Source organism: Gymnoscopelus braueri (assembly GCF_963280865.1).
Source record: "Gymnoscopelus braueri genome assembly, chromosome: 9".
NCBI lineage: Eukaryota > Metazoa > Chordata > Actinopteri > Myctophiformes > Myctophidae > Gymnoscopelus > Gymnoscopelus braueri.
Window position 1 is genome coordinate 42,339,641 of NC_137610.1, and position 24,151 is coordinate 42,363,791.

Consider the following 24,151-nt stretch of genomic DNA (forward strand, 5'->3'; position numbering starts at 1 on the left):
CCTCTCTGTGTTCTGCTCCCATTTAGCAGAGCCACGCAGAGTCACAAATGCTATGTGAAATATGCCAAAAGCAAACTTTCCCACTCATTACCAGCCTGGCGGCTTGCCTCCGTTGAAATGGTCGTGTAGTGTTGTAGAGATGTGGTGGGCTGCTGCTGGGCAACTGGCTTACTGACTGGCTAACTGGTATTTTTACTTAAGTAAAAGAAGCAGTAACACCATATAAAAATACTCTGTTACGAGTAAAAAGCCTGTATTCAAAACTGTACTTGAATAAAAGTACAAAAGTGTTGGCGTATACTTACAGAACCAAAGTAAAAGTACTAGAATATATATATTTTTTATAATATCATACTTTTTTGAAAACAGCAGATCTGCAACGTCTTGTGAGCTTGTAGGTCGGTATTTCTGAATAGCTGATACAGTACTATAAAATAGGGCTTAATTGATGTATGTTTTGCAAAGATAATGTAAATCTGCAAAGTAACTATTAGCTGTCAAATAATTGTAAAAGTAAAGGTACAATATTTGACTTGATTGAAGTTGAAGTATAAAGTAAAGTAAAAGTAAAACCTCAAAATTGTATTTAGTTACTTTCCACCACTGCTGGTTACTGGCTGGTCGACCGCCTAGCCCCCGGGCTGTTTGGCTGGCTGTCTGGCTATCTATCTCACAGACTCACTGACTTCTCATGCTGGCTGGCTGGTTTGTTGTCTGTCTCACTGACTGCAGAGATGTGACTGTGATGGAGGTGATGGGTTTGTAGCGCTGAATGGTATTTGTTTTAGTTGGAATTCAAGGAGCCCGGACTTTGCCAGAGTCAGAGAGAACGCAAACCAAACAGAGAGTGACAGAGTGGAAAGGATTGAGAGAGAGAGAGAGAGAGAGAGAGAGAGACAGAGAGAGAGAGAGAGAGAGAGAGAGAGAGAGGGGAGAGGGAGAGAGAGAAATAGAGAGAGAACTATTAGGTGGCTCTAGCATGTTTCAAGTCAGGAAGGGAAAGACTTTCCTCTCTCCTCTCTCTCTCCTCCTACCGTGACGTTGTAGCTCTGTCTGGCAGAGTCAAATGAAAGCATCATCAGTAACAACAACCTCCATCTTCCTCTCTATTCATCCACCCAATTTACATTTACCTCACTGATTCTCAGGGACAACTATGGAGGTCTTCAAGGTCTTCAATCAGCCTGGTGTGTGTGTGTGTGTGTGTGTGTGTGTGTGTGTGTGTGTGTGTGTGTGTGTGTGTGTGTGTGTGTGTGTGTGTGTGTGTGTGTGTGTGTGTGTGTGTGTGTGTGTGTGTGTGTGTGTGTGTGTGTGTGTGTGTGCGCGTGTGCGCGTGTGCGTGTGTGTACCTTATTTAGATATCGTCGCTGCCTCGTGGAAACCCAAAACCGTTCCTTTTGTAGTATTATTATTATTATTAGAAGTAGTAGTAAATATTATTGAAAATAGCCAATCTACAGATCTGCCGCGGACGTTGGGACGAGCACCCGACTTCTTTTTTCAGTAAAGCGCCTACGTATGTTCATGATGTGCTTACTGCTGGTTTGGTTTGGCCTGCTGGGTCAGTTTAATCCACTGTGGAGGAACGTGGACGACTCTCCCCCAAAGCCAGAAACCAGAGAACCTTTGATGTCATCCTTGTTTAAGTCATCAAGACGCGGCGCTTTGACACCGTCTCCTTGGGCACTTTAATGGGACACAAGAACTACAAGAGAGAGAAGGAGAGGGAAGAAGGGAAATGGTGAAGAGAAGTGAAAGAGAGAGCTAGGTCTAGAGCAGTGGTTCACAAACAACTTGTTTTGGGGGGTCGCGGATGGGTTGTGAGTACCTATCCCTTTTTCTTTTTTTTTAATGTTTCATGAATTAAAAGCAAATAAAAAAATGTCTAAAGAATTGAATAAATTCTGGGGCACGGTGGCGCAGGCGGTAGCGCTGTCGCCTCACAGCTAGAAGGTCCTGGGTTCGATTCTCGCCGAGGATGCTGTGGGCGCTGGGGGCGTGTTCTCTCCTCCGTGTGGGATTGGCGAAAGGGCCTTTCTGTGGGGAGTTTGCATATTCTCCCCGTGTCCCCTAGGGTAGGTACCCTCACAAAAAACATGCAGTAATCCTGGTCGCTATACTGCCTCCCCCTGGTCAACCAGAACTGGTTGGAATAACGTGTTCCTTCCAGGCGTTACGTCCTACCGGCGAAACTCCCCCCTGTCAGGTGATAAGAAGCGGCTTGCTAGCTCCTCATGCATTGAAGGAAGCATGAGCTCAGTTAGGGGCTCTCCCCAGGCTGGCAGAGGGAGAGTAGCGCCCAGGATTACAAGCTTAGGCATTGGCACTGGGTGTGAAAAATGGGTTGCAAAATTGTGAAAAAATAAAAACGTTTAAGTGAAAGTTAGTGAAAATAGCCGATATACAAGCTCACAACGAGTCACATTGCGGGTCGCGGCAAATTGTGAGATCGTCTATTTTCACTAGTTTGGGTCCCGGCCGGGTAAGCATCAAATTTCCCTTTTGGGTCTCGAGCTAAAACATTTGGGAGAGAGAGAGACCCTGACAAATCACTTGGTCTAGAGAGAGACCCTGATAAATCACTTGGTCTAGAGAGAGCAGCAGAGAGAGAGAGACCCTGACAAATCACTTGGTCTAGAGAGAGACCCTGATAAATCACTTGGTCTAGAGAGAGACCCTGATAAATCACTTGGTCTAGAGAGAGCAGCAGAGAGAGAGAGACCCTGACAAATCACTTGGTCTAGAGAGAGGGAGAGAGAGAGACCCTGAAAAATCACTTGGTCTAGAGAGAGCAGTAGAGAGAGAGAGACCCTGACAAATCACTTGGTCTAGAGAGAGAGGGAGGGAGAGAGACCCTGATAAATCACTTGAGATGGAGTGGAGTGGAAGTAAAAGTACTGAAAATTGGAAATACTCCAGTAAAGTAAAAAATACCTCAAAATTGTACAGTACACGTACTGTAAGTACAGTACTTGAGGAAATGTACTTACTTACTTTCCACCACTGCCATTATTAGCTTCAGGGGTTAATGCTTAAGAAAAGATGATCATATCTTCCCCACAGGTGCAGAATATCGTTGCTGTCGGGCACAAACCTCGTATCTCCATATTTCAAACTTTTTGTTTTTTTTCCTAGTAAATTAACGGCCTACTTCGTCATACTACAGTTTCACACAAAAGTAGCAAAAATAGCCGATCTACAAGCTCACAACGTGCCGTGATGCGTCGTGAGTTTTTAGATCTGCTACTTTCTCTGTTTTTATATTTCGAAAGTGAAATTGAGGGTGGTTAAGTCTTGTCTGTGGGTTTATTTTGGGTCTAAATATTGAACCAATGACAAGTATTAACCCATTAAAACCGGGGAAGCATCTGTGTCGCTTTAGATTTGAGCTACTCAAAAATATCAGATATACAAGGTCATAGCGCGTCACTTCTATGAGCTTGTAGATCTGCTATTTTTAAAAAATCTTGAAAATGTTAGCAAATCTTTGAATATATAAAAGCAAACAATTTTTAACTCCAATCTTTGCTTCTGGGGGTCCCTGGCACAACATATTTTGAGATGGGGGGGTCGGCGACCAAATATAATAATAATCCTATAATTCTAATCCTAAAAAAGTCTGTCTGTGCGTGTGTGCAATTGATCTGCATTTGCACACAGCCATTGACCATTACCATGTGCACGGAACACCGAAGCCCGTTTTTCGCTTTCCCCCAAATGTCAGCTGTTTATTAGCGTTTTTGTGTTTGCTGGCTCCCGGGTTGTCAAATCATGTGCATGAAACAAGCGCCGGTGTTGCCACATCCGTGACACATCACATTGGGTGCTCATATCCCCCGACGGGTATGGTCTAGTACATATAATCTTGGGGGGTCCTTGACATGAAAACGTTAGAGCGCCACTGATATTATAGCAACATACTGTAGGTTTTTCAGAAAGCTGTTAGGATTCAGAAGACATTTGTATCCAGTTTTGGACGTACAAGGTTTCCACCTGACAGCGACGACAAGTAACAGGTTGCTATGGCGACCCTGGTCCTGCAGAGTCAAGCCAGCCTCATGGCGTTTTGGAGCCTTTCCATATCGTTGCTGTCGGGTGCAAACCTTGTATGTCCAAAACCCTTCCCTTTTTTATTATTATTTTAAAAACCTTTTTAAATAGTGATCATAGCCGATCTACAGCTGACAAAGCATTGCATCGCGACTTTTTGTGTGACACGCTCGTATGATGAAGTAGGGCATTCATTTCCAAAGAAATATGGAGATACAGTATGAGGTTTCTGCCCGACAACCACGATGTTGTTCAGAGCCCCTGGCCTCTCAGGTGGCTGAGGCCAGGTGGAGGAAATAAGAGAAAGCTGCCTTTTGTACAAAGAAAGAACATTTTCATTTCCCGCAAAGCTAGCCAAGGCATGCCTCAGGTAATATTGCTGTATTCCTGTGAAGGATGTTTCAAATATATTTCTTAAGTATAGACCAGTGTTCATGGGTCACAGGAAAATATCCCGTATTAACATAATTTGTATGTTTAACTTTTTCCCGATCGACAAAGTTAGCTTGTGTATCGCTGAGGATCATCGGTTGTCTAGAACCTGGCCTGTGGCAATGTTTTAGTTAATGGACCTACAACAGGGGGACCAAGACCCCGAGGGGGTCCTCAGAGTTACTAAAGGGGGCCCGCCAAATCTTTCTGTGATAGTAATAGGAACTCTTTTTTATTTTTTTGCTAGCATCCCTATTCTGGGGGGGAACATTCGCTGAATATAGCAGATCTGTACACTATCTATGAAATCTATGAAAAGTGCAACACAATTTTATACAATATGTAGTGGGATCATCTCTCTCTCAGATAAGACCCGTGGTTGTAGTCAATGTTGGCATGGGAACGTTGTCTGTCTGGGCCAAATATGCCCATATATGGATTAGCCTGATGTTGTGTTGATGACGTCACCACAGTCCTGACATCACCACAGGATCAGCTGTCCCACATAAAATATTGTGTTGTTGGTCACCAAGGAGCAGTTGGTGAAGTGATCGTTTGAAGTTGTTTAAGAGAGTCTTAAGAGGAACAAAGAAACACAACTTAGAGGGTAGATTCTGCCGAAGAACTTCGAGATACCAAACCCCGGCTCTATAGTACAGTTGGCTTTGTTCAATATTTTCTCCGCCTTTTCTACCGTGGGACACGCTAAACAATAAACTCGCCCAACGGCCCGCCCAATGAGCACCATGTTTGCCGACACTATTCTCATTGTGTTGATCTCCATCTGCACGACGTTGTTAGCAGAAGGGATCACGTGGGCTTTGGTGTATCGGACCGAGACGTACAAGAGGCTAGCGGCTGAGGTGGAAGAGAAAAGCAAAAAACTCAAAGCCCTCAAGGAATCTGCAGGTTGTCCACAGAAGGAGGAGATTGAGAAACAAGAAAAGGAACTCATGGACACCAAAATGAAACTGTCTGGTGGAAGCATGAAGTCCATGGTTGTCATAGCCATCCTCTTTAAGATACTCTTTGGCCAGTTTCACTCCCTTTTTCATGGCAGGGTCGTGGCCAAGTTGCCATTCGTCCCACTGGGCTACATCCATGGAATGTCTCACAGCAATCTACCGGGCGAGGATTACACCGACTGCTCCTTCATGTTCCTCTACGTCCTCTGCACCATGTCGGTCAGACAGAACGTCCAGAAGATGTTGGGTCGTGCAGGTCGTGCCCCCTCCAGAGAGACGACAAAGCCAAAAGAAAACTAGCCGGTCTCACAGCTGTTCACATGCACTTAAACCATCTGGTCCGAGTGAAATGGACTCGAGTTACAAATGTACTCGAACCGCTTTTTTCCTGTCCACACCAAATCTCTGCATCCAAGAAATAGCTGATGTACATGCTCAAAGCTTATAGATAGATCTGCTATTTTTGCCAAATGTTCCCTCCAGAATAGGCGGATGCTATATCAAGTGATTAACGATTATGATCATGAAAATGAACTTGGATGATGAACATTACTGATTGATAGCACTTTTTGCCAGACCCAAGGGGTCGGGCTTACATGAGGCTTTGTACCTGTTTCGTCCATACATGGGCATGGTCACTTTGTCCTTCGGCCCCAGCCAAAAAAAAGTCTGTCACTTTGTCCTCCGGCCCCAGCCAAAAAAAATCTGTCCCCCCAAAAAGTCTGTCCATACATGGGCATAGAAGGGACACACGTTGTGCAAAGCACGACGTGTGCACGACGTGTGTCCCAGCCATAAAAGTCTGTCCCCCTTTCGTCCATACATGGGCATAGACACAGGCTGACACGTCATGTGAAGTCTGGGTCTGGCAGAACCAGGTCTCCTGGTCTTGTTATTATGCATTAACCCAATAAGACCTGAGGCCGATTCTACGAATGCCTTCTAAATCAGTAGTTCTTGAACTTTTTCGCGCCAAGGACCCCCAAAATGTATTTGGCCGTGGACCCCCATCTGAAAATGTTTTGTGCCAGAAGAGAAGATTTGTGTTAAAAAATTCAAAATGATTTAAACACTTCAAAAATAGCTGATGTACAAGCACGAAGTGACATGCAGTAAGGTTGTATATCTGCTATTTTTGAGAACCACTATTCTAAATCCTAAGAGTATAAAAATATACAAAAAAAAAATATATTTATATATATATAGATAAAATCTAAAATGGCGCAGATGCTTTCCAGGTTTTAGTGGGTTAACCCATTAAAACCTGAGGCCGATTCTACAAATGCCTTCTGAATCATAGATATATTCAGATATAGCAGCTGCTGGAAATGACGCGTTGTGAGCTTGTATATCCGCTTGAAAAAAAAGCGATTGCACTTTAGACCTGCTCTGACCTAACCTCGCGTCACCAGCCTTTCCACCGCGGAGGATAGCCTGGTATTTGTTCTAAAACTAGCCGTGTGATCCGGTTTAGAAAAAAGGGAAAAAAAAGAATCGTGGTTCCGGTGGTTGGTTTAGGCTGGCGGCACATTGTTTTTGTTCCCCACATAATGCGAATCAATGAAGTCTCGCTAGTCGCACTACGAGTTAGAATAAAAGATGGACATTCCAAACGATTATTATACCAAAAGAAACTAAACGATTTACCAAACTAAACAAGTTTTAAATTAGGGGAATCATTTTGGAGGTGCACGGCACCGGTGGTTCCGGTCATTGGTTCCGGCCACCTGATGACGTAAAGTTATTTCCGCTCAGACCGGATCAGAAGCCCGAAAATGGTATTGATCCCAGTCTAGCTCTGACCTGGTCTACAGTCTATCCCAGCACGAGTGAAGAAAAATGTATTGATTGATATTTTATTGACAATGTTTATATGTACAGAAGATATATACATTTATACACATATACATATACATGGATGAAAACAAGAAAAGCTAAAAGCTTATTTCCATTCCTGGTTATTTCCCAGACGGGCTCTCTAACCATTCAGCTATGGCTGCCCTAACCTAGCTTTGTGAAACTGGAACACAGGTTCTTTTTCTTTTTTTCCCCTGAAAAGTAACAGTTAAGTTACATACAGATACAAGTATGGGATATGTGCAAGCAGTGTGCACATGGTATTCATGTATTTAGCAGGACACTATAATCAAGTACAGGTACAAGTCACAGAGACAAACCAGGCTTGGTTCTGACAGAGACACTGTGGGTCATTAAACACTCCATCACTCCCTCTTGAGGACTGTAAAAGAACAGGCTGACTGCACACACACACAAGGACATGAATGGAACAGCTTATCTCAGCTTATCTGTCTCATTCTGTCAGTCTGTCAGTCAGTCTGTCTGTCTGTCTGTCTGTCTGTCTGTCTGTCTGTCTGTCTGTCTGTCTGTCTGTCTGTCTGTCTGTCTGTCTGTCTGTCTGTCTGTCTGTCTGTCTGTCTGTCTGTCTGTCTGTGGGGCACTACCTCCACCTCCCAGCATTCATTCAGGTTTATTTAAAAAGAAAAAAAAATAAGCAGAGGGGTGGACATTTTCTTAACCACTTAACCCCTATATACTTCATTTTACAACAAATGGTGGAAATATCCGATTTTGCTATTTTTAAAATGAAATAATCACTCCCTTTCCATTGCTCTTTCTTACCCTCTTCTCCCTCTCAATTTTCAGACTCCCTATTCTTCCATAAATGGTATTCGGTGCATTTAGAGGTATATATAGTGGATTTTAATCCAAATCGCTTTACAATGTGCATTACTTTCACACATTCACACACCCACGGTGGAGGAAACCATGCACCTTGTCGATGTCCTTTGGAGAGCACTTTACTGAACACATGTTTATATTTGGTTTCATTTATGGGAAAGGGAAGAAGAAAAAAGGTAGACTGCTGAATTTCCTTTTTGGGCAAACAAAGTTGACAATTTATTTAAGTAGGATAGAAAAGAAGGATGGAGGTGAGCAGTGTGACTGCATTTTCAGGAATGTAGTTTGTTTGAGTATTGTTTGAATATAGATACTATGAGAAAATGGGGAAACTGGATGTGTTCCAAAATGTATGGGACTGTGAAGGCGTTGTTTATTCTGCAAAAGATATGGAATTTTTTTGTGGCGTTGTATTGTTGTCTGTGATTGTCTGTTTGAATGACCTAATGTAGCAAACTTTCTAATGAATAAACGAGGGGTTAAAAATCTAAATCTCTATCTCTCTCTTTTAATGGAGCTTCTCGTCTTTACTCGTCGTTTCAAGTCATCTGGGTTCTTTCTCCTTCCATTAGGGGTGCAATCATACATAATGTATAGGTTTTACTAAAATAATCAATTTAGATTCTTTTCAAAAATAGATTAAATCTGCAAGCTCACAATGCGTCACATTGTGACTTATACAGCAAAGTATAAAATAAGGCTTAAGTGGTTAATCAGACTAATTGATTAAGTCGATTATGAAAATATCTATTAGAATTTTCCTGCGTCGATTTGTTGGTATCGTCTCTGTCGGGTGGAAACTTGATATGTACAGGTATGTGAACTGTCAAATTCAAAAATAGCAAAAGTAGCAGATTTACAAGCTCAAAACGTGTCGCTTTGCACCACGTTTTGAGCTTGCAGATCTGCTACTTTTGATGCTTTTGTGAACGCTGTAGTACGATCAAGTAGGGGCAATAATTTAATAAGTTAAAACATGGCGATAAGAGGTTTTTGTCCGACAGCAACGATTTGTACTTTTACTTGAGTAAATGTTGAATACCAGACTTGTAAATTTGTTTTACTGAAGTAAAAAAAAAAAAGAGTACTTCCACCACTGCTTCTTCACCAGGAGGTGTCCACCTCTCTCCGTTCTCTCTGTCTGCATGTATGTTCGACTCTAACCAAGTCTGTTTGGTTCTCCCTCCCTCCCACCTCTGCCTCTCTCTCTCTCTCCTCTCTCTCCTCTCTCTCTCTCTTTCTCTCTCCTCTCCTCTCTCCAGACCTGTCCCAGTGCCAGCAGCAGGAGTCCACCAGCACTCTGCTGCACTTTGCTGCCAGCCGCGGCCTGAGGAAGGTGGCCCAGTTCCTGCTCCAGGAGCCCGGAGGCACCCAGGCTCTGAGACGACCCGACGCACGCGGAGAAACCCCCGCGTGTCTGGCACAGCGGAAAGGACACAAACAGCTGTCGGAGCTTTTCACACGGTGAGTTTGTTTTTGGTGTGTGTGTGTACTGTGTGTGTGTGTGTGTGTATGATTGATGTCTGCTGTGTCTGACAACAAGTATGTCAACAGTATTGTATGTAACAATCTTCTGCCATCACAGGCACTTTGTAACTGGTTGTTTTCCTATTGTCTGACTGCATTTGCAGTGTTTATGTCCTTTGTACAACAAGGCATTCTTGTACTTCTGTTTATGTGGACGTAAATATTTTGTGTGTGTGTGTGTGTGTGTGTGTGTGTGTGTGTGTGTGTGTGTGTGTGTGTGTGTGTGTGTGTGTGTGTGTGTGTGTGTGTGTGTGTGTGTGTGTGTGTGTGTGTGTGTGTGTGTGTGTGTGTGTGTGTGTCTCGCTGTTGCTGCGTTGTTGTTGTTTTTTTAACATTTTAGTTTTATGTAGTTGATAACAGGTAAAGGGGAAAAGTGAGAATTTTGCATGTGCGTTGACATTGGCTGTTATAGTTTGCCTTGTGACGTGTCGTCACGTGTCATTTTAGCTATAAATATCTGTTTTGTAACTTAAGGAAAGGAAAGACAGAGACAGTCAGTCAGTGTATTCGTCCTGAAGGAAGAGGGGGTGTTATTGATGTCACTTCTTTTGGTATTATGTGTTTGGGACTGAATGTGAACGTAGTGCTTTTAACCCATTAAGACCTGAGGCCGATTCTACAAATGCCTTCTAAATCAGTAGTTCTCACACTGTCAAGATGTCAGTTGTCAGTGAGTTATGTTGTCCAATTAGTGTTTTGGACAACATAGCCCATCTATAGCCCATCTACAAGCTCACAATGCGCCACAACAATATTTTCTATTTTCTGTGTGCGACACGAGCGTGAAACCAGGTATAAGTACTTTCACATTTACTTCTGTTGATGCTTGTCTGTGTGTCTTTGAGCTCTGTGGGAACATGAGCAATGTGTGCGCGCACCATCGGATGATGTCGAAATATGTTTGTAGTGCTGAGCAGTGCAGTGATAAGACTGTCTCGAGGACAGAGTGTGATGGACATAATGCAATGTACACACACACACACACACACACACACACACACACACACACACACACACACACACACACACACACAAACAGTCAGCTGAACCCCTGCAAGTATCGCACATCCCAAAACCTAAATTTAAAGAGATTTTTTTATAGATTTGTAAATCTACCTTTTGCTAGACATGACACCAACACCAACATTATACTAATTCGTATAAATGTAATGTTATCCAATCTGTATGGTAGAGGATGTTAATACAATATAACTTATACAACTGGGGTGGTTGTATTTTGTCTCTTCTATTGAGACATTTAGATTGTGTCAAAGGTCATGTCTCACCTATAGGCAGGATCTGACACGATTTTTTTTTCAATTTCAATTTATCCTTAGAGCAAGCAGGCAGGCTCTATTATTTCAATGGTACTTGTGCAGGTTTAAATCCGGGGTAGAAGAGGTTACATAGTGCAGTTTTAATTTACGGGAAAAAAAACACAAAAAGTTTAAGTATGGAGATAAGAGGTTTTTATATGTTATTTAACAAGTCTTATACAAGGGATTTTATCATTGCACAACCGGTAGCATGGTATTGTGAGGGTGAGTTATATTTAGTCTTGTTATCATCACTGTTAACTCATAGTGTATTATTAATTTCTGGCTTCCATGTGAGACCGCGTTCAAATAATGATACAGTACTGGCCAACTTTTCCTATGGAACTCTCTGCACCCATACAGTATAGTCAACACTGTAATGCCAGGTAGCGGTAGACCGATTAATCAACAGCATATTTATCAAATTAACTTGTTGTAATGGAACGATCAGTTTAGCCTACAGTTAACATGTACTGTATGTGCTCTGTGCTACTTACAACTGCAGCAAGCATGTCCCGGTTCTAGACGGTTCTAAGTCTAGAACCTGGAAAGCATCTGTGTCATTTTAGATGTTACCTATATACTGTATATATTGCAAAATTGGTTTAGAACTGTGGTTCTCAAAAATAGCAGATCTACAAGCTCAAGCTTGTACATCTGCTATTTTTTTAAAACATTTTCTGAAAAACTTAATTTATAATTTTGAACTTTTGAACCAAATCTTCTGTTCTGGGGGTCCCTGGCACAAATCCTTTTCAGATGGGGTTCCGGGGCCAAATACATATCATTTTTGGGGGTCTTTGACACAAAAAAGTTTGAGAACCACTTTTAGAAGGCATTTGTAGAATTGGCCTCAGGTCATAATGGGTTACGTAAGTAGTGATTAATCGTCAGATTAATCGATTCATAAAATACCTGTCAGTTGCAGCTGTAATGGCAGGGCACACTGCATTTCGTGGTTTATTAAGCAAACAAGTCCAAAGTTTTGTTGTTGCAGGGTAATGCCCCTGTCCAGAGGAGGGGGGGGGGTCAAACCAGTGGCTGTGGGAACGTAAGCACTGCTCTACATCAGTGCTACTCAAACATTTTCATGTCAAGTACCCCCAAATTCATATGTACAGTATTCAGGTCATAGACACCTGAACATATTTTAAACCAGGGGGACCCATTTTTCGTTTTGCTTTTTCCTTTTCTTTTTGCAAGTAGAGTTGCAACTGTACTTGGACAGTGTAATACCAAATCTCCTCTCCAGAAACCCATCACTGCCTCCATCCCTTCTTTCTTCGTGCACTTCCTCCTCTCCTACCCTTTGTGTCGTCTCACAGTGATGACATCACCCAGTTACTGAGTCACACACACTTCCCTCTACTGTGTGAAGAAAGAGAAAGAAAGAAAGAAAGAAAGAAAGAAAGAATAAAAGAAAGAAAGAAAGAAAGACAGAAAGAAAGGGTGATTGTAAGGGAAGAGATGACTATCATGAGAGTCAGTGCTCCACCTACACAGCACGCGCACTCTCTGTCTCTCTCACACACACACACACACACACACACACACACACACACACACACACGCACACACACACACACACACACACACACACACACACACACAGCTTTAGCTTTAGAACAATGCTGTCATACATAGTTGTACTCAGAGAGAGACCGAGAGAAATATTATTTTGGAATAAAGGAGCAAAAGAGAGAGAGATTCATTCAGAGATCCCAGAGTGAAATATAAATATAGTTTTGTGTGTCTCAGTGGACCACACACTCTTCTGTCTGCCAACAATACACTTCAACACAGTGCTATACTGAACACACACACACACACACAACAATACACTTCAACACAGTGCTACTATACTGAGCAGTGAACACACACACAACATCAGCTGCTCATTGGATATTGTCGCTGTGGTTCAGAAACCTTTCATATTTCACCATATTGTTGCTGTCAGGCCAAGATGCAGGATACACACATTCCATGCTATACACAACATTACGAGACAGAAAGACATACACACACACTGACTACCAGATACAAATCAAGCCTAAGTAATAAGAGCACATAACTGTACAAAGCTGAGTAAGTACAATACAATCATACAGTATGAATACTATACAACCCTGAGAAGACAAAAAAAAAGAACCACTAAGTGCTAAGCAGTGGTATAAAGTAACTAAGTACATTTACTCAAGTATTGTGCCGTACAAAGGTATTTTTAACTTTAGTGGAGTATTTCCATTTCTCAGTACTTTTACTTCTACTCCACTACATCTCAGAGGCAAATATTGTACTTTTACTACACTACAATTATTTGAAAATGTTAGTTACTAGTTACTTTGTAGATTTTGATTATTATTACAAAACACATATCAAACACTTCGGCCCTATACATATTTCGGCCATTTGAAAATAGCATATCTACAAAATCACAATGTGTCGCATCGCGACGCATTGTGGGCTTGTAGATCTACTATTTTCAAAATATTTTTTATACGTTTTGAAATGGGTCATTCTGCACAATGAGTACTTTTACTTTTGATACTTTAAGTATATCCCAACTTCAAGGAGTTTTCTAAAGAGGCACCGCTGAGAGCATCCTGAGTGGTTGCATCACTGTGTGGTATGGGAGCTGTACTGAGCTCAGCTGCAAAGCTTTGCATAACGCTGTTGTCAGGCAGAAACCTCTTATCTCCACATTCAAACTTTTGGTGTTTTTCGTCAATTAACGCCCTACTCGCTCATATTACAGCTTCACTCAAAAGTAGCAGATCCACAAGCTCGAAACGCGGCGTGAAGCGACACGTTTTGAGCTTGTCAATCTGCTACTTTTTGAATTTGAATCATGAAAAGTAACAGTTTTGGACATATGAGGTGTCCATGACGATATGAAGGTTGTGCGGGCATCAGTGGATGCGATCTTACCTCCAATCCAAGACATACGATGAATGTTTTTCATCAAAGGTCACAGGCTTATCAAAGACCCTAGCCATCCCGACCAGGGACTACAATTGAGGAATTTAGCATTGGCCTCCCGGCATGTGCACTTAAGCCCCTCCAAATGATCCCGAATGCCACAGCACGCTTGGTCTTCAACCAGCCAAAATTGTCACATGTCTCCCCCCTTCTCCGCTCCCTCCATTGGCTCCCAGTTACTGCCCGCACAGAGTACAAAACACTGACGTTGGCCTACACAGCAACCAAAGGTATGGCACCCCCATATCTTCAAAGCCTGATTCCAACCCTACAACCCCTTCTGCTCTCTCAGATCAGCTAACACAGAGAACTGTCAGTAGTCTAGATGGAAAGGGGGGTCCACGCGCATAGGGTGGATTTTTTGACGCCACCTGTTTTTTCGTAATCCTTGAAGGGTGTATTTTAAGATTCTGCCAGGTACCAGGCTGAAAAAATGGCCCATGGGGTTCATTTTTAACCCTTTCTTACACAACTCCAACCAAATTCGAAAATGTAAAAAAAGACAAAACAGCATAGCTATTCAAATAAACAACCTACAGGGACAAATGAACACATGTTTCCATACAATTAGGACCCAAGGAATTCATAAAAGATGTTATTATTAAGATTCAAGCACATCTTGACTCTGTTTCGGGGCAAAAACTGCACAAAAATAGCTGAAAATGGTCGTATCACATCTATTACTTCTCTTTTTTACTAAATTCTTAGATGGATTTTTCCTTGACAACTGTTTTTTCTTAATCCTTGAAGGGTGTATTTTAAGATTCTGCCAGGTAACAGGCTGAAAAAATGTCCCATGGGGTTCATTTTTAACCCTTTCTTACACAACTTTTACCCAAATTCGAAAATGGAAAAAAAGACAAAACAGCATAGCTATTCAAATGAACAAACTACAGGGACAAATGAACACATGTTTCCATTCAATTAGGACCCAAGGAATTCATAAAAAATATTATTGTTAAGATTCAAGCACATTTTAACTTTGTTTCAGGTTTTTTGTCTTAATCCTTGAAGGGTGTATAAGATTATGCCAGTAGTAGAGGCCCTAGGAGGGGTCCACGCGCGACTGTTTATTTTTTATTTTTTCTAGTTTAGATTTTTGGCATCCATAGACCTCCAATATAGGGATTTTGATGATCCCAATAAAACAGTGGTCCAAAGGGTGTTTTTCTCAATGTTTTATTACCCTTATGAGACCTGCGGGATGGCTGGCTGGAACGCCGGCGAGACTGTCTTTCGGACACTGTGGAACGCTCAAATTTAGAGGCAGCCCAAAGATAGAGATACCATTTGATTCCAGACAACCTCAGGTTTCCAATGAGACCAACCTTGTCATGCTACCTTGTCGGGATAAATACCTAATGATTCAAATCATTTTTTTTCTTTCTCCAAATGGTCCCTTGAGCTGTCACCTCAATATATGTGAATGGAAATGGGTTATATGGATACCTACAAGCCTCCCCTGTACAGACATGTCAAGTTTATGCCAATCTCATGCAGTTTTGGGCAAGAACCATGCAGTTTTTTGCATGCAGTACAAATATGTAATTTCCACCTATTGTAAAAAGGAGACCACTTTACTGTATCTATAGCTGTATGAGACCACTGTACTGTATCTATAGCTGTATGAGACCACTGTACTGTATCTATAGCTGTATGAGACCACTGTACTGTATCTACAGCATAGCTGTATGAGACCACTGTACTGTATCTATAGACCACTGTACTGCATCTATACACCACCGTACTGTATCATTTGCTATATGAGACCACTTTACTGTATCTAGAGACCACTGTACTGCATCTCTTGCTATATGAGACCACTGTACTGCATCTATATGTAGCTGTATGAGAGCACGTACTGCATCTAGACCACTGTGCTGCATCTATAGTTTTATGAGACCACTGTATTGCATCTAGACCACTGTGCTGCATCTATATCCCACTGTACTGAATCTATAAACCATTGTACTGCATCCAAAGACCATGTAGTGCATCTGTAGACCACTGTGGTGCATCTGTACACCACTGTAGTGCATGTGTAGACCACTCTAGTGCATCCGTAGACCACTGTGGTGCATCTGCAGACCACTCTAGTGCATCTGTAGACCACTGTAGTGCATCTGTAGACCACTGTGGTGCATCTGCAGACCACTCTAGTGCATCTGTAGACCACTGTAGTGCATCTGTAGACCACTGTAGTGCATCTGCAGACCACTGTAGTGCATCTGTAGACCACTGTAGTGCATCTGTAGACCACTGTAGTGCATCTGTAGACCACTGTAGTGCATCTGTAGACCACTGTAGTGCATCTGTAGACCACTGTAGTGCATCTGTAGACCACTGTAGTGCATCTGTAGACCACTGTAGTGCATCTGTAGACCACTGTAGTGCATCTGTAGACCACTCTAGTGCATCTGTAGACCACACTAGTGCATCTGTAGACCACTGTAGTGCATCTGTAGACCACTCTAGTGCATCTGTAGACCACACTAGTGCATCTGTAGACCACTGCAGTGCATCTGTAGACCACTCTAGTGCATCTGTAGACCACTCTAGTGCATCTGTAGACCACTCTAGTGCATCTGTAGACCACTCTAGTGCATCTGCAGACCACTGTAGTGCATCTGCAGACCACTGTAGTGCATCTGCAGACCACTGTAGTGCATCTGTAGACCACTCTAGTGCATCTGTAGACCACTCTAGTGCATCTGCAGACCACTGTAGTGCATCTGTAGACCACTGCAGTGCATCTGTAGACCACTCTAGTGCATCTGTAGACCACTCTAGTGCATCTGTAGACCACTCTAGTGCATCTGTAGACCACTCTAGTGCATCTGCAGACCACTGTAGTGCATCTGCAGACCACTGTAGTGCATCTGTAGACCACTGTAGTGCATCTGTAGACCACTCTAGTGCATATGTAGACCACTCTAGTGCATCTGCAGACCACTGTAGTGCATCTGTAGACCACTGCAGTGCATCTGTAGACCACTCTAGTGCATCTGTAGACCACTCTAGTGCATCTGTAGACCACTCTAGTGCATCTGTAGACCACTCTAGTGCATCTGTAGACCACTGTTGTGCATCTGTAGACCACTGTTGTGCATCTGTAGACTACTCTAATGCATCTGTAGACCCCTATACTGCATCTGTAGAACACTCTAGTGCATCTGTAGACTACTGTAGTGCATCTGTAGACCACTCTAGTGCATCTGTAGACTACTGTAGTGCATCTGTAGACCACTCTAGTGCATCTGTAGACTACTGTAGTGCATCTTTAGACCACTCTACTGCATCTGTAGACCACTCTAGTGCATCTGTAGACCCCTGGCAACCCCACTGGGGGCAAAATGTGAAAAGCTTGCCCCTACACATCGGAGCTGCCCAGTCAATTGATATTGTTCAATCTTTATTAAAGACTAATTTCTTCTGCCTGTTCTTCAGCGACAGCTGAGCCTGGCAGCCCATGTTTTTCCTTTACTGGTGCTAATGTTTTGTTTGTGTTTCTATTTCATTGGTATTTTATGCTAAAGTCTATTTATATTTTATTGTTATGTTTTGTTTTAACCTGTACATGTTAAATTTGCTTTATAAATACATTTTAAGTTGTGTTGAGTTGAGATGCATGCAGTACAGTTGTCTATAGATACAGTACAGTGGTCAATGTATGTGGTCTATAGATGCAGTACAATGGTCTATATATGCAGTACAGTAGTTTATAGATTCAATACAGTGGGATATAAATGCAGCACAGTGGTCTAGATGCAGTACGTGCTCTCATACAGCTATAGATGCAGTACAGTGGTCTCATATAGCAAGAGATACAGTACAGTGGTCTCATACAGCTATAGATACAGTACAGTGGTCTCATACAGCTATAGATACAGTAAAGTGGTCTCCTTTTTACAATGGTGGAAAATAGGCCCAAAACTGCATGAGATTGGCATAAACTTGACATGTCTGTACAGGGGAGGCTTGTAGGTATCCATATAACCCATTTCCATTCACATATATTGAGGTGACAGCTCAAGGGACCATTTGGAGAAAGAAAAAAATCCTTGCCAAAATGTTGTCTTAACTTTGAATCATTAGGTATTTATCCCGACAAGGTAGCATGACAAGGTTGGTCTCATTGGAAACCTGAGGTTGTCTGGAATCAAATGGTATCTCTATCTTTGGGCTGCCTCTAAATTTGAGCGTTCCACAGTGTCCGAAAGACAGTCTCGCCGGCGTTCCAGCCAGCCATCCCGCAGGTCTCATAAGGGTAATAAAACATTGAGAAAAACACCCTTTGGACCACTGTTTTATTGGGATCATCAAAATCCCTATATTGGAGGTCTATGGATGCCAAAAATCTAAACTAGAAAAAATAAAAAATAAACAGTCGTGCGTGGACCCCTCCTAGGGCCTCTACTACTGGCATAATCTTAAAATACACCCTTCAAGGATTAAGAAAAAAACCCTGAAACAAAGTCAAAATGTGCTTGAATCTTAACAATAATATTTTTTATGAATTCCTTGGGTCCTAATTGAATGGAAACATGTGTTCATTTGTCCCTGTAGTTTGTTCATTTGAATAGCTATGCTGTTGATGAGGGTTTGTTAAAGGACTGTATAAAGGGGACTGGTTCTATGGGGTTATGCTTCATTCGCCCCCGGGGCGTCGGTCAGGACACAATTGGACAAGAGATTGAAGAGGGTATAATATGGCAGCTTTACTGAGGTTCAAGGCACAGGCATATACAGGCATGGCATGGGTTGCAGAATGATGTGGATGGGTACAGGCACTGAGTGCGCGTGACAATGGGTCACTGTAGTATGTGTGTGGTTAGTAATCAAAGACACACACAAATGAAACGGTAGTTTGTAGCAGGTGAATGGGACTTGGATTCACCGCTCTTCTCTGCTGCTACTACTGCACTGGAGTGAATGAACGCCCCACAATGCATTGCGCACTTAAGGTGGCAGGTACAGATTACTCTGAACAGTTCTTAAGGTGGTACCAAAGAGATAAATAATAGTCAACTTATAATATGCTTGGAGCCTTTCTAACAGCCGTCCCCGAATGTACCGGGTACATTCGCTCCAAAGAAAGGCGTCAGTCTCTAATGTCTTACGAGAGGGTGGCGGTGACGGTAGCACTGTCCTCCTGCTCACCGGTCAGGACAGCTGGCAGGGGGACCAGCCTGGCTACTGGTCTGGTGTAGTCACGATCTCCGATCCTCACATCTGCTGAGCGGACTTGGCCACCAGTGCTAGGGCGGACCGTGGTGACATGGCCAATGAGCCACGGAGCCTGTGGAAGCTGAGGGTCCATCAGCATCACGACAGAGCCCTCTGTGAGGTCGGCTGGTGTAGAGTGCCACTTTTGCAGAGTTTGCCGGCTGGGCAGATAGTTATGGGGGAAACTGTACCAGAAGTGATCTGGCAGAACTTGGGGGTGCCTCCAGCGACGTTGGTTCAGTAGTTCGGTCTCTGGATACACGATCTGGGGTACGGATCCATCCGGCCGCCCCGTCAACAAGACATTGGGTGTCACATGGTCGAGGTCGGTGAGGCTGGACAATACATACCTCAGCGGCTTAGAATTGAGTATCCCTTCCACTTCAAGCAGTAGTACTGCATCTGGGACTGGCTGGGTTCCCACTGTGGTGTACAAGGCCGTCTTGACGGAACGGATTTCCCTTTTCCCCACTCCTCCTAAGTGGGGTGCTGCAGGGGGGTTGAAGTAGAAGCTGATCTTATGCTTGGGAAGCTGCTCTTGCAGATCAGGTGGTCTGGGAGGTCGGGCCTTCCAGAGCCGGCATTCTGTGCAGGTGTGTTGGTAGCGGTGTGTTGCTTCACAGACCTGCCGGATCCAGAACGAGCACTGCATCTCCGCAAACACCCTGTGTGGACCGGGGTGGTGCAGACGACTGTCAAAGTCTTGAATGAGGAGTCGGCCAGGATCCCACACGATAGGATGCACTGCTGTCTGCTCGAGGACTTCGGCACGACGGAGTCTGCCGCCGACACAGATGAGCCCCTCCTCTTCTTCCATCTCAGGTGACAAGGTGAGCACTCTGCTACTGGAGGGGACAGGCTCGCCTGCTTTCAGGAGCCGCAGCTCGTCTGGGGAGCTCTCACGCTGGGCTTGCTTGAGTATGAGGATCTCTGCATTGCGGTAGTCTTCAGCAGTACAGCTGCTGCTCTGATCTGCCGCCCCATGCAGCTTCTGCGCTGTAGATTCTAGCAGCTCGTTACAAATGTCATTCTGCTTCGCCTCTGTGTCTAGTGAGCTGAGTGTGGTCGAGGTGACACCACAGAAGGTGGACTTCAGCAGCTCAGAGGCGTCGTCGTCGTGCTTGACATTGGGCTTGACAGTCCACCCATCGGGGGGTTGAAGGAGGAACGGAGGCCCTTGACTCCACCTGTTGGGCTTCACAAGGTCTTGCAGGGTCTTGTCCCTTGTGACATCGTCAGCAGGGTTCCTCGCTGATTCCACGGATTGCCAGGCATGTGGGCTGGTTAGTTGCTGTATTTCTGCCACTCTGGTGGCGACGAAGATCTTGAAGCAGCAGGACTCTGACTGCAGCCACGTCAGCACCGCTGTGGAGTCTGTCCACAGGACAGTCTGATCGATCTTCGGCGTGAGCTCATTCTCTGTGAGCTTAGCTAGTTGGGCTCCAGGGACAGCTCTACACAGCTCGAATCTGGGTGTGGAGAGGAGTTGCTTGGGTGCAACTCTGGAATGGGGCAGGGGGAAGGGCAGAAGGACTTGGCCTTGACTGTCCTCAGGGTTTAGCTTGGTGACGGAGCCTGCATCCACCAGCTCCTGGATCTCGGTGATGTAGGCTTTGGCCCGCTCTGAATCTTCAGCTAGTTGTCGTTCTGTGCTCCACAGACTCGGCATGACGGCTTCTTTGGGGGCATGAAGGAGAGGCATGTCTCCCTTGTGCGGAAGGGGCGTGGCGTAACGCGGGACCCCTGCTACCTCCACGTGGAGGGTCTTCTCTTCCAGCAGGGCTACCGCTGCGTGGTCTTGACTTTGTGCAAACTCACGTGGGTCCCGGTGGCTGAAGTTGGATACGGTCGGGCGTGGGCCCCTGTAGGTCTGTTCTGCTGTGGCTGCTGTGTCACGGCGCAGTGGAACAGGAATCTGCTGGCCATGTCCCTGCATCCATGAGGCTTGTGTCATGGAGACTGGAAGGTGCTCAGGCTGTCGAGGAGGTGTACAGGTTGCTGCATAGGACAGGGCTCTGATGGTTAGAGGCTGGGCCGCAGGCTGGTACTGGTACGGGAGCTGCTGCGGTGCCGACACTGCGACGTAGTACGTAGACCTCAGGGGTGGAGGCTGCACGACAGGCTGAAAGTGGTGTAGAGGCTGCTGAGGTGGATAGCCTGCTGTGTAGGTCGAAGCCCTGTGTAGTGGAGGCTGTGAGGTGGGATCCTCTTGATGGCGCCGCGGCGCGGTGAAGGAGGAAGCCATGTAGGGAGGATAAGGCTCTCTGCTTAGCTGTCGGGGTTGTAGTTGCGGTGGTTGATTGCCGCCCTTTGCCGGTGACTGTTTGCAGCAGCTAGCTGACATGGATTGGCTCGTCATCACCTGTAGCTCCCCCATCAGCTGATCGACTCGGTCTGCTATCGGCTGAGCGGACGGCTCGTCGAGGTCCGCTGTGTCTGGCCAGGGCGGGGGGTCTGGCCAGTCCTCTTTGTCCTCAATGTGGACAGGATGGGGATCACAGTGGCTGACGGAGTGTGGCGTAGCTTGCTGAGGGCTGACTACTGCGTTGGTTAGCCTCCTCATCTCAGCTTGAACTTCATGAGTGAGTCCGGCCACATCAGCGCGCATGACCTGCTGCGTCTGCTGTAGAATGAAGTTCTCTTTCTGTACGTCCCTGAGTTCATCTCTCAAGGTGCGTTCATGGGGTGCATGTGGGAGTGAAGGTGGTTCTCGAATCTCCTCCCTGGGCTCTCTCTGTAGATACCGTAGGTGGGCTAGCGGGGTTTCCGGACTGTACCTCTGCCGCTCTGGGTAGTACAGGTCCCCCTCTTGTAGGACAGCATCCAACCTGTGGTGATCGATGTAGGGAGTGGGGGTGGAGTAGAGGGGGGTCATCTTGGCCGCTCCCTCCTCGTAAGATGGCCACTCTACCTCGTGCCCATGCCTGTTTCGCTGCCTGTGCCACATTAAGTAATTGACTTGGTAGTTATTGAAGCGGCCTGGTGGGTGTGTCTGACGCCATGCTCGGTGGTCTTCAAACTCCGTATTGTCCAGGGGTAAATAGGGCATCCGGCTCGAGGGACCAAATGTTGATGAGGGTTTGTTAAAGGACTGTATAAAGGGGACTGGTTCTATGGGGTTATGCTTCATTCGCCCCCGGGGCGTCGGTCAGGACACAATTGGACAAGAGATTGAAGAGGGTATAATATGGCAGCTTTACTGAGGTTCAAGGCACAGGCATATACAGGCATGGCATGGGTTGCAGAATGATGTGGATGGGTACAGGCACTGAGTGCGCGTGACAATGGGTCACTGTAGTATGTGTGTGGTTAGTAATCAAAGACACACACAAATGAAACGGTAGTTTGTAGCAGGTGAATGGGACTTGGATTCACCGCTCTTCTCTGCTGCTACTACTGCACTGGAGTGAATGAACGCCCCACAATGCATTGCGCACTTAAGGTGGCAGGTACAGATTACTCTGAACAGTTCTTAAGGTGGTACCAAAGAGATAAATAATAGTCAACTTATAATATGCTTGGAGCCTTTCTAACATATGCTGTTTTGTCTTTTTTTCCATTTTCGAATTTGGGTAGGAGTTGTGTAAGAAAGGGTTAAAAATGAACCTCATGGACCTGCCTGTTACCTGGCAGAATCTTAAAATACACCCTTCAAGGATTACGAAAAAACAGGTGGCGTCAAAAAATCCACCCTATGCGCGTGGACCCCCCTTTCCATCTAGACTACAGAACCTTCGCTAAAACATCCGGGACAACGCTCCACACGTCCCAGACTCTTCTCCCTTCTGGCTCCCAAACTGTGGACTGAACTCCCCATTGCAATTAGAACTGCAGACTCACTCCCAATCCTCCGCCGAAATCTGAAGACTCACCTCTTCAGACTCCACCTCAGCCCGTAGCACTTGCCCTAGCCATGACGACCTTGCAGACTTATGCAAAGGCTACAATGTAACTTAGATAGCATGTTATGTAGACAGATGCCAGGTCATTGTTGACCTGGCATCTTAGTGTGTATAGTTTCAATGTACAGGCTGATGATAGTTTCTTGGTTTACTTATGTATTAGTTTATTATTAGATTATTGGTTTACTTATGTATTAGTTTATTATTAGATTACTATTTCTATGCATTTGATGTATTACCTTGTTGTGTTGTCCTTGCTTACTGTAAATCGCTCTGGATTAAGAGCTAAATGTCTAAATTGTAAATTGTAGCAGACTGCTCGTATCCAGAGCGACTACAAGTGTGAATAGCCACAGTGACATTCTGACCAAAGGTCAGAAAGTCAGACAGGTCAGAAACCTGCCTATCAATGACATCAAGGGTGGGGATTTCAAGCTAATAGTAACCACAATCTTTGTCTTCCTGGAACGTTAGTAAGTTAGTAAATAGAAGCCATTGTTCTTGCACAATGGTGTCATCGATAAGAACATTTTCAAACCATCCACAGTCCACCTCTGAGGCACAGAGCATGCAGATAGAAATGGCACCGTTTCATAGTTAGCATTAGTGAGGACCCGTATATCGCTGTTGTCGGGCAAAAAACACATTTTACTTTTACATTTTTAAACATAATATTTTTGGGCTTTTCCCAATTACTAACCTTTTTATTTAAGTTTCTAATTGTATTTATTTTCTGGCTTTTATGCCTTTATTTATAGTTTATAATGGAGATGGACAGGAAACGGGGAGAGACATGCAGTAAAGATTGTCGGGAGCGGGACTCGAACCCGCGACGCACTCAGGCCTACATGCGAGCCTAGGTGCCCAGACCGCTAGGCCGGAGGTCCGGGCCCCAATTTCTAACCTTTTGTGTTTTTTCTTAAATTAACGCCCTACTCGATTATACTACAGCATCACACAAAAGCATAAAAAGTAGAAGATCCACAAGAAGATCTGCTACACTTTTAATGTTAACAAGCATGTTGTTCAAAATAGGGTTTTTTCTTTTTTTTTT

General features: G+C 44.4%; 2 protein-coding genes across 8 annotated transcripts in view; both read left to right on the forward strand.

Moving 5' to 3' along the window:
* The window catches only part of LOC308091366 (uncharacterized protein), a 178,131-nt gene that overhangs the window by 53,442 nt on the left and 100,538 nt on the right, over positions 1 to 24,151 (forward strand). For all 7 annotated transcript variants that reach the window (XM_080436929.1, XM_080436932.1, XM_080436930.1 and 4 more), the window contains exon 7: positions 9,410 to 9,611. In XM_080436929.1, coding sequence (XP_080293055.1) covers positions 9,410 to 9,611 — 202 coding nt within the window. The remainder of the gene's footprint in view (positions 1 to 9,409; positions 9,612 to 24,151) is intronic.
* Positions 5,220 to 5,747, forward strand: LOC308091580 (calcium load-activated calcium channel-like; the record flags this gene model as incomplete). The annotated part of the gene is made up of 1 exon (XM_080437243.1): positions 5,220 to 5,747. The coding sequence occupies one exon, from the start codon at positions 5,220 to 5,222 to the stop codon at positions 5,745 to 5,747; it is 528 nt and encodes a 175-aa protein (XP_080293369.1).